General features: G+C 42.9%; 1 protein-coding gene across 3 annotated transcripts; it reads left to right on the forward strand.

Moving 5' to 3' along the window:
• Positions 1 to 1151: 1151 nt before the first annotated feature.
• cdc42ep4a (CDC42 effector protein (Rho GTPase binding) 4a) lies at positions 1152 to 15129 on the forward strand. Of its 3 annotated transcripts, none has more exons than XM_046415917.1 (2): positions 1152 to 1204; positions 11192 to 15129. In XM_046415917.1, exon 2 carries the CDS (start codon positions 11312 to 11314, stop codon positions 12356 to 12358), a length of 1047 nt encoding a protein of 348 aa, XP_046271873.1. In that variant the 5' UTR covers positions 1152 to 1204; positions 11192 to 11311; the 3' UTR covers positions 12359 to 15129. The 3 variants fall into 3 exon arrangements, with proteins under 3 accessions (XP_046271873.1, XP_046271871.1, XP_046271872.1); XM_046415915.1 differs by lacking the exon at positions 1152 to 1204 and adding an exon at positions 1779 to 2042; XM_046415916.1 differs by lacking the exon at positions 1152 to 1204 and adding an exon at positions 8844 to 10156.
• Positions 15130 to 15340: the final 211 nt, after the last annotated feature.

The raw sequence follows: 15340 nt of genomic DNA on the forward strand, positions 1-15340 counted from the left end.
AATGGCTAAATGGTTAAATGGTACAGTGTTCTCTCTTTTACATAGATTATCGGTTTAGCTGACAAACACTCCCTGCTGTAAAACAGCGTGAAGTATAAGTTTGAGCTGTCAAAGCTGCCAATGCAATAGCTTACGGTGAGTCAGAGGGCAAGCTATGACGACGAGCTTTGCATTACCTCTGTTACTAGTTACTAGAAGTGGGCACTCACAACCACCACACACTGCTAGGAATAGCCCAACCACAATCTACTAGGCCATTAGCTAACTTCCCATAATGATCACTATGCTGGTTGCTATACTTGTTGCCTAGTAAACCTACCTTAATACCTTGACATTTAGGTTTTACAGCCCTGTTCAGCTGACATTAGCATCCATCCTGAGTGATCCTCAGGTGTGAATGCACCCTGCACCCAAAACACATTTAGATCTGTTCACTCAGATCATATTCAGAGCTGGTTTGGGATGTATGCGGCCACGTTCCTTAAGCAATGTATGCGCAAATGAGTCCTGGGCCACAACGAAGGGTCGTCTACACAAATGACGTCCTCTGAAAGTACATACAGTAGGAGATTTAAAAGGAATTTGAGAGGGACACCCCCCTTGCTACAACATCCAGAAAACTCACACATCCTGTAATCACACATTTTAATGGTTACAGTAGTACAATTAATACTTTTGGGGCGTGGGTATGTCAAAAAAGCAACTTATAAAATGTGCTTTCTCCTGAACAAAAGGCCACTACAGTTAAATTCTCATCATTTAGAGCCCTGTTCTCCCATCAGCTGGTGGGACAGAACATACTGGGAACATAGCCAAAGACAGGAAATAACTTTTAGATGTGTGTGATGGACACTCTCTGTGCAACTCATTACAATATGGCAAGAACAGAGATTTTCAAGAATAGCATGGATAGAGAGGCTATGAAATGGCTGTGAAAGACAAAAGTGAAGAGTCATTGTATCCAGGTAGTGGAGGAAAGTGACTTGTGCCCTTTGATAATTATCAACCATTCACACATTCCTTTCTCTTGAGCTCAGGGTGAGCATGCACAGCCTTTGGGTGGACTATGGCGGCTTCCTTCTCATTTCCATTGCAAAGGTACTAATGGGCAGTCCCTGACAGAGTGCAGCTGATCAACTTGGAATACACAAGGTCAAAAGCAAATGGTTCACACACTTGAAAAAGTCTTTGGTAATCTGAGAAGGTAAGAAATCCAAAGATTTTTGAACATCTTTCCTCAGAGTGCAAATGATTTGACTGAAATGTGTAAGTATTGACTGACATGACATCCTGATATGAGCTTAAATGTGTAGAATATTATGTCTTTGTTTTGTCTTGTTACCTTGTGTATTCTGTTCACTCAATGCACTTCCACCAAAATGTAGTGAAGGCTGCCGCAAGAAGAACATTTTCTCCTCTCCTTACTGACACATCACAGAGAGAAAGTGAAGGAGAATAAAGACAGTGCTTTATCAGAAAGACTACTATTAGACACTACTATTTGCTACTATTGTGCCTTGAGTGGTGGCAAAGATGAGTTTATAAGCCTACATATGATTTATTTTTTTAGTCTTTTCACATCTATTAGATTGAAACATCCCGATGGCGTGGTATTGAAGTTTTTTAATGATCTATCTCCTTAGTTAATTTTATTCATTTTATGTTGTTAGTATTCATGACACAGACTCCACCTTTAAATGGGAAGGAAATGCGACTGAGCCTGTGAGTGGCCCCATGCTGGCAGCCTGTGTCTTTAAGGAGCCATGTAAAGAGGGCGTGTTCAAACGCACTACCGAGGCAGGGGGGAGTCATTGTAGTGAGTTATAGCGCTTCAGAGCAGCAACACTGCTTCTGAGGATGCGGTGACAGCAGCAGAAGCATATATCTGATAAAAACAAAGAAAGGCCCGTGTGTCTGATAGAGTTATTTGGATTTTTGAGAGCGTTTTGCGTCTCCCTTTCGCTTGATGAACGCTCCCCCATTGTCAACCTGCTGGGGGCCTAAAAGTGAAGCAGCACCCGGCTTTATGAATGGGATGCTCGGTAAGTGCGTGCGCTTCAGTGTTTGTACTTGCACTTAAACTTCACCACATAAAAATACCTTTGCATTTGTCTATATAGCTCAGATGAGCATTATCAGTACAGAGAGGCTTTATTCAGCGGGTCATGAGAGCGCACTGTGCGCAAGGCAGCTGACTCTTTTGTGGTCAGCTACTTATTGTTCTCCTGCCATTGACCCACCCAGAATCAGAGCTTTTATTGTTATGTGATCAAATCATTGCACAGTGAGGAATGTAAGAGTGGCCTGAGTGCTGTCAAATGGACACTTTTACAGAAAATGTTGTGGTTTTTTTTTTTCTGTTGTCTTTTTTTACGCTCTTAAGTGTTCCTGTGTTGATGGTGTTGCGAGAATCGAGCTTGTTTGTCTGCAGCCCTGTTTCTACTATATCTACTATATCTCATATTAGTTTCTTTGGAAATGCATTGAAGCTAAGATTGATGCATTGATTTCTTCTTTTTTTTTGTAGGCCTTGATTCACCAAGACAAACTCAAAAGGCCTCAAAGATGTTTAGAATCAAGCGTGTTGGCCTAATTTTGATTTGAGATTTTGATTTATGGATTGAATGCGATGAAAATTTATAAAACGCACGTTTCTCTCAAGACATTTTGAAACAAAAACATGGTCATGATTGAGTGAAATGCCTCTTCTTTGTTGTAGATAGGAACTTGAAATGGCCTACATTGACCTGAATACTTTTATATGATCAGATGACTAAAATGCAAACACACATTACACACTTTCTGGCCCAGTATGCAGTGCTCACCTGTCCTGTTTGTCCCGTTCATTATCCATTCATCCCAAACCCTGTTGACTTAGCAGGGGAGTCTTCATCTGATGGAGTTCATCGACTGGGATGTGGTAATAAGCCAAAGGACCTCGTGTCTGGAGGCCATCACTCCATCACCGCCATGCTGATAAGAACTCCTCAGCAATTGTTTGAGGAGGTAATGTCATCAGAGGCCTCTGTTTGTGAAGTAAACTGGGTGGCATTCTTTTGTTTTTGCGATTTTTAAATATGACATTTGACCTGTCTTATCCCAAACACACATAGGCCTTTTGTGAGATGTCAATTTGTCCTGTCCAGACGCTGTGATAGATTTAGGTTGATGACACAGCAAACAAGCAAGCCTCAACCCTAGGATTTTTGTGTCATAACTTTAGCCTGTTTACCACCTCCCCCTCCAAACTCTGAAAACATTTTTAACCAGCCTGCACAGGTTCTGCTTCTCTTACTTTCTTCTGTCGTTTCAATTACAAAGTGTCTAATTGCCTGCAGGAGACATGTGTTTAGTGCCTGAAGGTGAAAGCTACCCTTCCCCTGCGTGGCGTTGGACACTGTGCCAAGTGTGCCGTTGTTGGGCACAGCAGAATGTGGACAGCATTTGCTGGCTCACAGCCAAGGGTACACAACCTGTTCAGAATTTAGTTTACAAAAGTGAGTGATTTTCATGTTTCATCTTGTTGATGATAGGCAAATACTCTGTGGCTGTGGTGAAGTTTAACTTTAATGGTGTTATGTGGCCAGTGAGTGTTAAGTCGTACATCCATGTTTGAACATGTTTGTCTGCTGTTTCTGTGCTCGTTTTAGGCCATGTGTGTGTCCTGTCCAGCCCCCTTCACATTCCAGGAAATGCCAATATAAACTGTTATTTTTTTTCCTGGAATGCCTCTGAGGATGGTGATAGTGAACTGTTGGATTATTACAGAGGACATGACAGGTCTATGCATAAGTAACATGTTGGGTTGCGGTGATTGCTGTAAGTTTCTACCACAAGTCTGCAGATGTTAGACATAAGTATAAATCATATAATAGTAGACAACTTTCATTCTCTCAGTCAACAGTTCTTGAGTATCATTTGATATAATCTGACTCTGACTTCAATGCTTGCCACCCACCTTTTTTATGACCTTGTTGTTCCAACATGAAATTCTAAGGGCGTCTCATATGTCAGTGTGTGAGTGCTGTGTTTGTTCCTGCGTCTTTTGTTTGCTGGCATTGTTTTCTGGTCTGATCCAACATGGTGCACTACGACCTGCTAGGATGGGGTTGGTACTATGTGCTGGAGGAAATGTGTATTCTTTTCTGTCATCCTGTTTTCTCGTCACTGCTTGTAAATATTGGATGGAGTTGATTTCGGCATAGCGGCAGATAATAACAAGGAGTTATTGTTTTGAAACTGCACAAATGTCACGTTGGCCTACCAGAAGGCAGTAAAGTCCATTTTTGTCTCAGCTTGAACCCTTCTTGGCTATTTTATTTGATTCATGTAATCCACTAATTGGATATTAAAATCCTAAAAGGGAACCCATGCATAGTCTGTTGCCATACATATGTTAAGTGGTTTCTTGTATTTTCTTATAAAACAGAAGTCCTCCACTGTTTGATAGCTGCTGCTTTGGCTCCCCTCCAGCTTGTGCATTTTGTTGCTGTTCTGATGTTCTGACCCTATAATTATGGCACTCTCACACTTTAAAGTTTAAAGCAAGATTCTCAGGATCCCATAATTTCCTTGCATTCTTTCCACTGAGGAGCAGCACAGGTTTCCACTCTAGTGTTTCAAAAATGTAACCCCACTCATTTTCTGCAGCTTTTAAGAGATACCTGGCTGGTCTGTCCTGGGCGACGATACAAACACCTGGGCCTCGATGTCAGAGCTGTCATCTGTAATGACACAGAAGATCTGGTTGTGTTCAGCTTCTACAATAATTAAATGTCAGTGTACTTCTGCATGTTTCATTTAGGCTTGTTGTTGAACACACAGTCCCAGCAGCCACCCACAGCCCTGTGAGTTATTAAAATGGTGTGTTGATGGAGATATGAGCTGTGTTTGTTTGGATAGCCCATCAGTAATACAGTATGATGGAGGACAGCCTTGTTTATGTTACAATGGTCAGGAAGGGCAGGCTGAGTAGATTTCCGGAGAGATGGGAGGGTTTGCTGCCTCATTTTCTCCTTGCCCTTCCGGTGGATGTACCCCCTTAATACTCCAACACATCTCTCTGTGAAACACTTCCATCATATGCGGCTACGTCTCTGTAATTGGTGCTTTGGAGGAGCAGTGGGCTAATTGCTGAGGTTATAAAGTGGTATTCTGTGTGGGTATCCAACTTAAGTGTGCTCAGATGTCCGCGAGTAGGCGGGGGCATTTATTGATGACCTGGAGCTGGTCGTTGACCCGCAGGTCCAGCATGATGGGAAATGAAGGTGTTTGCCACGTCTCATTACAGAAAAACACTCAAAATAATGTTAAGTGGTTATTTCTGGCATGCCGCTGTGTTGATATTGCCAATGTCAACCTGCTTTCTGCACAGTCTCTCTGATTATGTTGAGACACTCTAAATGCCAGAGCGGTGCCAACAGCCCCCCCAGCCCACCCCTACTGAGATGCCGTGCCCAGCACAGAGATGCTAGCTGCCATTTCAGCTGCGTTTTTGTAACTGTTGTTCAGATCAGAGACGACTGCACAGAGCCAGAATAGACAGTGTTGTGTGGGCAGAAAAAAGGCATTGTAGATCCTTTAAAAATGATGTTTATCAGTCTCGTTTAAGCCAAGAGAATACTCCTCAGTCTTGAATGTGTCAAAGAGTCGGGAAACATTCTTGCCCGTCATTCGCTGTTTGTGTCTGTAATAAAAGCTGTCAGTTTCATCAAAGCGGAGGATGCTGAGAGTGAGAGAGAGAGAGATGGAGGGTCGTGTCTGGAGGCTGTGTTGGCTGTAAATGTGAAAGAGACGAGTCATCTCCTCTTGGGTATCAGAGGTCAGCTGGTGCACGTCGAGCTGAGTAGCTGCAGGCTCTGTTCTCTGCCAGAAAGCCTTTCATTGGCTGTCGGGGCTCTTTTGAAAGCTATAGCATTTCTGCTCTGGTCCTGGTCATCATCTGTCCATCACTTTTAGCCACTTTCTCGCTTTACTTGTCAGAACTGCTCTTGTAACTAATAGGCGCTTTTTTTGCTGACCTATTGATGATTAAGATGACGGTTTAAAGTTTAAAGAAGTTTGGCTCCATTAATGCAGCTACCGTGCCATGCTGATTATATGGAATTAGCAATTGGTTTAGTCATGTATTCATTTCCCAATGTTATTTTTAAACTCCTCTGAGTTCTTGTGAGTTTGTTCTTCCCTTCCAAGCTGCTTACCTCAAATATTCCACTCGTAGATCTAAGGATAGCTACAGATTTAGAGCTCACTGATATGAATGCCAATTCAAAGGCCTACAGGCACTTTTATTAGCAGGAAAGCTCTAACAAACGGTTGTGCTTTGATCCTTACTGAGCAGAATGTCCTGCTGGGTGAGGTGTGACATTAGCATAGCAGACTGCCTTCCACTGGCTTGTGTGAGCTGGGATGGCAAAAACATGAGAGTTTGTTTGCTGTCTGTGTCTGACAAATTCACACAGGCAGGCTTTTTTTGTCTTCTCCTTCCTGCGCTCAGAAGAATTATTTTTGGTTTTTGGTGGAATTGTATAAGTATTGAAGTTTTCATCTTTCTCTTTAATATCACAGACATTGGAAACAGTTGTCTCTATGTGCATGATTTCCTAATTTGATTACATGTCTATCAAGGGCTGCAGTTAATAATTATTTTCATTAGCAGTTTATCTATCAACCATTTTCACTGTGAATCAGCTAGTTGTTTTGTGTATACTATGCCAGAAATGTTAAACAATCACCACAGACTCCAAAGTGATGTCTCCAACTATCTTGGTTTGTCAAGAGTCCAAAGCCCAGTAATATTCAATTTAAAATGATAGAAAACAGACTAAAGCAGGCAGTCCTCACATTGGACAAACCATGTCTGGTATTATCAAAATGGTACCCAATTTTAAATTTCTGTCTTTGGACTAAACATTTCAGATTTATATATCGAGTTGTAACAAAGCAGTTGGTCACACAAAAAGAAGCTGGTACACACAGGCAAAGGTTGGTGTGAACAGTGACTAGTCAGCAAGTTCAGTCGCCCTGCTTCGGTTTTTCCATCATATCCAGAATTTCACAGTAGCCCGAATTAGATTAGCCTTGGTCTTTAGACCACAGAGGATTTACACTCTGATCAAAATGAGCCCTTGGCTTTCTTGCTGTATTGAAACTACATGGCGGAGAATGGCAAGGAAAATGGGCTGTGGGGGCGGGAGGCCACCCATGATACCCTGTAGGTCAACAGCTTGATTTGAATCCACACAAGCAAATGACGTGCCGAATACAATGCCACAAATGTGCCAATTAAACAACCGCTAAATCTGGCCTTTATGTAAGTAGGAGTGCTTTATTTGTAAATTTTCATTAGAGCAGCATGTTTTCTCATTGCTGTCTTTATCTCAGAGGGCAGCACCAGCTTAATGTCTGTTGTTCACTGTCTGTGTGATTGAGAGATAATGTGATTTTCAGTGTTTGTCCTTGGGCTGCTTCTTCCTAAATGAGATATTCGGCCCTGCTAACTGAGTTGCGTGGCAGATACGTATCTTCTAGAGGCCATTTGTCTGCTTAATTACTGGAACATGTGTGTTGAGAATGTATGCTAGCCTGTTACTGAACAACTGTGTACCTCTTGCACTCAAGTATGGGAATAAATGAGTTTTCACTCACAAATGGGATGTCTGCAAATGGTACGATTGTCAGAGGGGATATCCAGGCAGAGCAGTTTGAGATGTCAATAGCAAAACCAGCCATTTTGTTCCCTGTTTTGCACACAGATTTGGATGCATGTGGCCTCCCACCCCCTCCTCAGTGTCATTCACCCTCAGGCCGCACAGTTGTCCATCCAGGTCAGTGCCTTCAAATGTGGCAGACAGAAAGCCCCCCCCCACCACTGCAGCAGCAGCCGCCACTGTCTCCCAGACAGCAGAATACACACAGGATGAATTAAGCACAAACAAGACGCATCAATACTCAATTAGAGAAGTGTACCATTAGTCATGTTCGAGCGAGTGTGGTGTGGGTCTGTGAGTGATCTCTTGTGTATTAGTGTTGACTAGCCATAAGTGTGAGAGAATTGACAAGATGTGAGAATTTACATTCATCTTGGACACAAATTACCCAGGAGGTCAATATGTTTTTTTCAGTGTTTAACAGGATGTTATATGAACATTCTCTGTTAGCTGAGTTGTAAAACCTTGAGTTATTTGTCAGTCTCGTTTGTTCACTTCCTATTATGCAGCATTTGTCTACCGTGTTAGTGATTGCAGCATTTCCTCTGACATACAAAATTCTCCCAGGTGAATTTACTCAGATTTAGTTCTGATTTAGTGTTCCCTTTTCACCCCTTTCAGTGAAATAGCCCATTTCTATTTACCTCCTCCTTATGTTATTTGTGTGCTTTTCCCTGTGCAGAATTGGGTGTGTATTTTCTTCCCACAAAGTAGTGGCTGTAACCAGATGATATTTAAGAGAGATTTAAAGGCCTCTTTACACACAGGCTAGGTATTTATATTGATAATTGAGTTATGTGATCTATAAACAGAGCTAACATTACATTCCCATGACATAAATATATTTGAGGAAATGGGCTTGGAATATCATTTACCCAAACAGATGTGAGAAGATGAGAGAAGTGGAGCATCACTGGTGACGGTTTGGAAACATTCCCAGCATGCTCAAGTTCATCACAGTGTGTTTGCATGCGTGCGCTGCAGCTTTTTACTCAGCAGCAGAGAAATACCACATCAGGGCTGGTCAGTCATCTTTAAAATCACATATCATTCAGAGAGTTCAAAGAGCTGTGCGTGCGTGTGTGTGTGTGTGTGTGTGTGTGCACGCACGCGTGTGTGCGCACTTGCACACGAAGCTTGTCAACAATTTTGCTGTCAAAATGAAATGATGCAGATGTGTTTCGTTTGCTCATCCTGTCTGTTTCTGTCCCTCATTCTGTGTCTCCATTGGGCCTCTGCTGCAGCCAGACCCCGAGTGTTGTGAAAGTGTGTTTATAAAGTCAATCCCCGAGCTGTGACCCCACAGTTCCCACGCTAACTGCTGCCTTCTCAGGCCCTTTTCCACTTTCTTCATTCCCGTGTACACCCACACGTGCATGAACACACACTTGTACAAAGATACACAAAGCTATAAATACAGCAAGGCTGTGAATCGGGTTTGATGTAGCTGCTGAAGCAGAGCTTTTGGATCTCATTTAGATTCAACTGATGAGGAACCCATGTCCTAGCAATGGGCACCATTGAGCTTTTCAGACTTATCCTGGCCTGGGGGGGGGAGTAAGTTGGAGGAATTGAAGGGAGGCTTTCACCATCTCCCTTTGTTTCAACCCCTGCTTGTTTTTCCTAGCCTGTTTATGCCATCCAGAAGCAACCACTCAGAAAAACTTTTTGGCTGGGTGTGAATTATTTCCCCCTCATTATTTCCCAAAAACAAACCAGACCATGCAGCTTCAATAATAAATATGTTTCTGCAAAAAAACGTTACCTTGGAACAAAAGCATTTTGAGTGCATGGAAAGTTTTCATGCTGTGTCTGAACCTGCGTCAGAACTGCTGTAATCTTATATAATCTCACACTTTTGTTTCTCTTTTATACACATTACTGTATTTTCTTGTCTACACTACTGGAACTTTTGTGTATTTTGTTTTTCACTAATTTCTATTTTTACCAATAAAACGCACACAACATGGATGAAGTGAGCAAGTAAAAACATAGCAGGGATCATATTAACAGGATGTATTGTCTGAGCTTGAGACTGACACAGAAGGAGACCATGTGTTGCATGATTGCATGAAGCCTGAAACCTCCTGCAGCTCCAGACAGGAAATGCTGTCGCTTGCTTGCAGGAGGGTGTCTCTATGGAAACCAAAGCAGGTGAGGGCATTAACAGGAAGAGGAGTAGAGGCTCAGCTGGCAAAGAAAGGGGGTGGAGACGGAAGAATGAGGTCAGCTCGCTAAAAAGCTCGTCACATCAAACCAGCTGAAAATCTCCCGTCGATACTTTTACCGACTCTGACTTAAATATCTTTTTTAGATTTGCCTTTAAAAAAATCCAAAGTGGAAGTTAAGTTGCTCACTGTTTTTAATTATCTTACTGTGCTAGCGTGTGTAAACAAAGAGTGAGGCACTATGTGCAAGCTGGAGAGCTGCACACTGAAGACAGCAAGGTAAGCACTTTTGTCTTTGGGCTGGCTTACATGTAACAGTAAAGATTTTCCACCCACAAGTCAGAGGTACATGTGTTTCTGATATCTGTCTGTAGAAACTGTTCACATTTCATTTTGCAGACCACCATGGCAGCACTCTTTTTCATGTGTATTTTATATGTTGTGGATGTGTCGCTAATGAGACGGTGCAGCACCTGGGGTAGCAGGCTGACTAGCTGGCAGCCTGTGGTGAGCTTCCTTCTGCCTGGGCTGTACGTTTCAATAATGCAGACACGTTTTCTGTCAACTGTCAGTCACAAACCTCTTGGGACTTAAGCACTGAATGTTGCATCTCATTTCTCCGATCACAATTTCAGCTGCATTTGTCAAAATAACACTTCTGTGACTTTTGAATAGCATACTCAGTTGAGAGGGGGCGTTATTATTCTCTGAAGCGTTTTTCTCCAACTAGAATATTAGTATTTGATCACGTACTTTATGCCGTGCAGTCAAAGTCGAGCTTAGCACCAGAAAATCTCTGGTGGCTCTCAGCTTTCCTTCTCTGGTTGGTCTGTGGTTGGTGTTTTGCTCTCAGTTATAATGCAGTTTTAAAGCAGAATCCTGTGGTTCCCATGTTTTTTCTTATAGTGCATTTCAGAGGCCATATCAGAGAGGCGTTTGTAGATTGCTGCTTATCATTATGGAGTAGCGTAATTGATAGCTTCAGCTCTTGGTAATTAGTGGAACATTTGAAATTCTTAGAAATGTTCGTATTTGCTTGTTGGGATTAAACAGTTAAACATGAATGCTCTCTACAAGTAATGTGGACGTTGTGCAGTAAATGCATGTCAGGTTACCTTTATTTGTCACCAGTGAATGTGTTTGGCAGGGAGATGCTACATAGCGTGTTTTCTGTGTTAGTAAATGGGTTCATATAAGGTTTACTGGTGTGTGACCTCTGCACAGATGTATTTATTTGAAAGACTAAATTCATCAGCCAAGTTAAATTTAAGTAAATTCTGTGTAATTAATTGTATTCTTCTATTCATTTTTCAGGTTCCCTGGCTGACCGCAGTTAAGAAGCATCGATTGGATTGAATTAAAGATTAAGAAGCTCTTCGGATAACCTGCTGCATCTTTAACTTCTTCCTTGTGCGAAATAGAAAACGGTTAATCATGCCAATCCTAAAACAGCTAGTGTCTGGCTCCCAGACCAAACGCCGCTCACGCATGGACCTGACCAGGGAGATGATCAGTGCTCCGCTGGGTGACTTCCGCCACACTATGCATGTTGGCCGCAGTGGTGATGCGTTTGGAGACACTTCCTTCCTCAGCACGCGCTCAGGGGAACCTCCAGAGACCACATCCTATCCCAGCTCTCCACGGCCTAGCCTTCTGTCTCGCACCTTTAGAAGTAGCAAACGCTCTCAGTCAGTGACCAGAGTGGACCAACAGAGGGATAACGCCCTGATGGTCCCTGGCGGGTCACCCACCTATGTGAAGAATGCCATGTCGCTGCCCTTCCTCAATGACGGAGACAGAGACAGCTTGGTGGCAAAAAGTTTGTCGTCAAGTCCGTTAAAGCATGGGGAGGTGGATGGGAGAGGTGCTGCCGCAGCTACTCACTTTCTGGAGCTGGAAGAGCGAAGCTTTGGTGAGCTGACTGAGCTTCCTGAGAGCTCGCACCACTATGGAGGTGGCATGAAGCACGCCGTGTCAGTGATGTCATTCCATGTTGACCTGGGACCCTCCATGCTGGGTGACATCCTAGGGGTGATGGAGAAGGAGGATGACGATCTTGGCTACGAGGAGGGCAAGAGCAGCGAGGGCCGTGCCTCGCCACCTCTCAGCACCCACGGGGAGGAAGAAGATAGTGTGGAGAGAGAAAAAGATGATGATGCAGAGGAGCAGATGGAGGCACAGGAGGAAGAAGCAGCAGAACTGCAGCAGCAGGCCTCTATGCATCCATGCAGCTCTGTTGATCTGGGTCCTGAGAATGGAGGGCCCTACACCCCAGAGTACACTCCAGAAACTCGGCCCAAACACTTGCAACATCTAGACAGCTGCTCCATGTCCAGCTCTGGCTCTGCTGCCCTGGATGAAAAACCAAGTAGCCTGACCTATGCAGGAGATACAGACAGTGCCACCTTCAGTGCTCTGCCAGAGGAGGAGAGCAACTTCTCCTCTTTCTTGGAGGATGAAGACGATGAGATCCGCGTATGAGTTTCCAAAGCCGCCGCCTTTAAAAAAAAAATAAATGGGACAAAGATCTGGAAGGGGTTTATGTGAAAATGGCAAGTCCTTTGACGGTGTGGATTTGCACTTGAACGGAATGAGTCACTGTTTGGTTCTGTGGGGAATGGAACTGTGAAGAAGACAGAGGACTCCTGCTTTGTAGGTCTGCAAGGAGAGACTGACTGCTCCTTTAGGACGAGCCCGAGCTCCATCTGTCAGATAGGCTTGTCCTCTACTTTCTGAATGCCCGTCAATCCTGTCTCTGCCTTTTGAACACTGAGGGAACTGACATGGAAGAGCACCCGCTTTTTAAATATGGAACATTCCAGAAGTATGCAGGGAGGACTGGTTAGAAAGAAACTTTTGTAGGAAAAACACTTTCCATAACTAAAGCTCAGTTCACGCTTCCTTTCTCCCTTCTCACTTGACGTGTCACATGTGCTTTTTTCATTTGGTTTGCCTGTGCTCTTGTTGTGTTTTCTTTCTCTGACTGTGGGACATCAAGAGGGCTGAGCAGAAGAAGAGGCCTCTGTCACCACAGGATCACTTCGAGGTATCTTGTCACAATAAAGGGGGTTGTGTTTGGCACTGTAGTGTGAAGCCCTGTCTTGTGCCTCTTTCATCTGAAACCATTATAGTAAAGAGCCATAGATCTGTCAGAATTTTCTCCCTTATATAACTCAGGGTCCATGTGACGTTGCTCAAAGGCTGCCGTTTCCTGCTGTGAATCTAGACCACAAAGCCCCAGACCAAAATTCTCTTCTGTTTTTAATTCACTGTGGGCACCACGCTTCGCTTCAGTGTACATTTGAGAAAAGCAGAGTTGTAAAGCTAATGGAGGTACATTGGCCTGCATTCATTATAAAGCATGGTGTTACTACAGGAAACCTGAGGTGTGAAGAGTGGTGTGTGTGGTACATTGCAGGGGGAACTGTGCACTGTGTTTGTTATGCTTTTCTTTCATCCTGAAGGCATAAAGATAATGATTTTTACAAATTTCAGTGAACTGACATGAATTTGCCACCTTCCCTCCACTAATCTGTCATTTCAAGTTGAAACAGAAAAGAGCTTGATAACCACTTCCTTCCTTGTTTTTGTACATCCGAGCAGCTGCAGTGGTGCAACTGAACCATGCTGATCCTCATTAGTCCAGGGGCTGCCTTAATGTATAAAACAGTTTTCACTACTAATCACAAGGAGGGCTTTAGTGCATGTTTTGGAAAATCAGTGGACAAACAGGCACAATTAAACCAGACACTACTAGTATTTGGTGTTTAGTACCTGTAGGTTGTTTTTATTTTTGCTATATTTCTTATGCCTGTGTGAAAAGTGGATGAAAAAGAAAGACAGCCAGCAAAAGCATTAAAAAAAGAAGATTGCTATCTTTATGCAAGTTGCATAGTCATTGCAGCTTCACTGTATCTCTTGCATCATTAAAAGATGTGGCCAGAAGTATTGAGGCTCAGCTGCGCTGATTGACTTTACTGCCTTAACTGAAAGTGACAGATGTGCCAAATTATAATTTTCCAGCCAAAAATAATATCAGTCGTGAGTCTCACTGTTGGGAGAGCCTGTCAAATCCTATCCTTTTTGAATTTAAGTTCAGACTGAGTTTCAACACCTAGGTTAAAAATATAAAATGAAAATATCATTCTGAGGCGTGATACCATGCTGGGGTAAAAAGGAAATGAATTAATTTGCAAAACTGGATATTTATATTTCCAATTTCTCAAACACTACATAACATTCAGGTAATTTTTAGGGTTAACAATTTTGTGAGAATGGGAAGTTGTCTGTGTTGGCCTCTGTGTGTAATGTTGTGTATTATGCCTTACTGTTGTCTTCTTTATTGAATATTTACATCTTTTTTTCTGTATTATCCCAAATAACCTATATTTTTCAATAAAAGAAATGCTGAACATCTTTACAGCTGCATATTCAATTGCCAGTTTGTCTCTGTGCATCAGAAGATAATGCAGTAGAAGTGGTTCTCAGTCAACAGCATTAACAAAGGAATTCCTTGACTGCCTCGTCTGTTTCCTGTCACTATTCTCTGACTCTCCCAGAGGAGGAAGGAAGGAAGCAATCGAGGCCTATTTGGACATGTCTCTTAAGTTTTAACTGTACGAGCTGAGAATGATGTTATGACTCATGAGTGTGTGCGTGTGTGAGGGAGAGATAGAAGAGACCCCCATGGAGTAGCTACTCATCAGCACAAATGTGGGAGGGGTGAAGGATTTATGGAGGGAGGAAACATTTATCATCGTGCCGAGCCGCGATCATAAACAATGATGGCAGGTGATTTTTCTCACCTTGCTGATTGGAGGATGGGTGAGTCTTGCACTCACGTAAGACCAGGATCCTGCCCATCATCGTGGACTCATGAACTGTTTGGTCACTTCTGATTTTACAGCACATGCTTTGGCTTTAGCGAGCCCTTCACTGCTCGGTCAAAGTTCAACGCACCCTGAGTGGTTCACACCAGGCGCAGACAGTTCAAGGTCTCACTCACATTAAAGCTGCATGCTGAAAACACAGCCCTGTTCTCCTCTTTTTCTTGATTCAGTCTTTCATCCACTTCCTGGGATGCTTAATCTCTTTCCACTTTGATTTTTTTTTACAGTCCCGTTCAGTCAGAGGGCTGGAAAAAATTCATTATTCTGATACTTGTGGTTAAAAACAGGCCATTTATATTGATTGTTGTGGTCAATACAAACCAGTGGGGTTATTGACTGTATAAAGTCATCTGTCTTTTTTGAGATTTTCTCACTTGTTTGTTTTTTTTTTTTTTTTTTTAAAAAAGACCAAATCTTCATGAGTCACCCCCTTTGCATGTTTTGAAAAGTCCTCTATACAGAGTATCTGTTGTGGGGCAGCCCTGGCACCAACACGTTCCTTTGTGTAAATCTTGTTGTCTACTGCCATCTAGTGTCTGTATGAGGCTCACATCTTTCCATGGGTGTGTCAGTA

The sequence above is a fragment of the Scatophagus argus genome, chromosome 16 (genome assembly GCF_020382885.2).
Source record: "Scatophagus argus isolate fScaArg1 chromosome 16, fScaArg1.pri, whole genome shotgun sequence".
NCBI classification, from domain to species: Eukaryota; Metazoa; Chordata; class Actinopteri; family Scatophagidae; genus Scatophagus; species Scatophagus argus.

What these genes read in the sequence shown, in the direction of transcription:
- cdc42ep4a (XM_046415917.1), top strand. Translation starts at nt 11,312, where the DNA reads ATGCCAATCCTAAAACAGCTAGTGTCTGGCTCCCAGACCAAACGCCGC.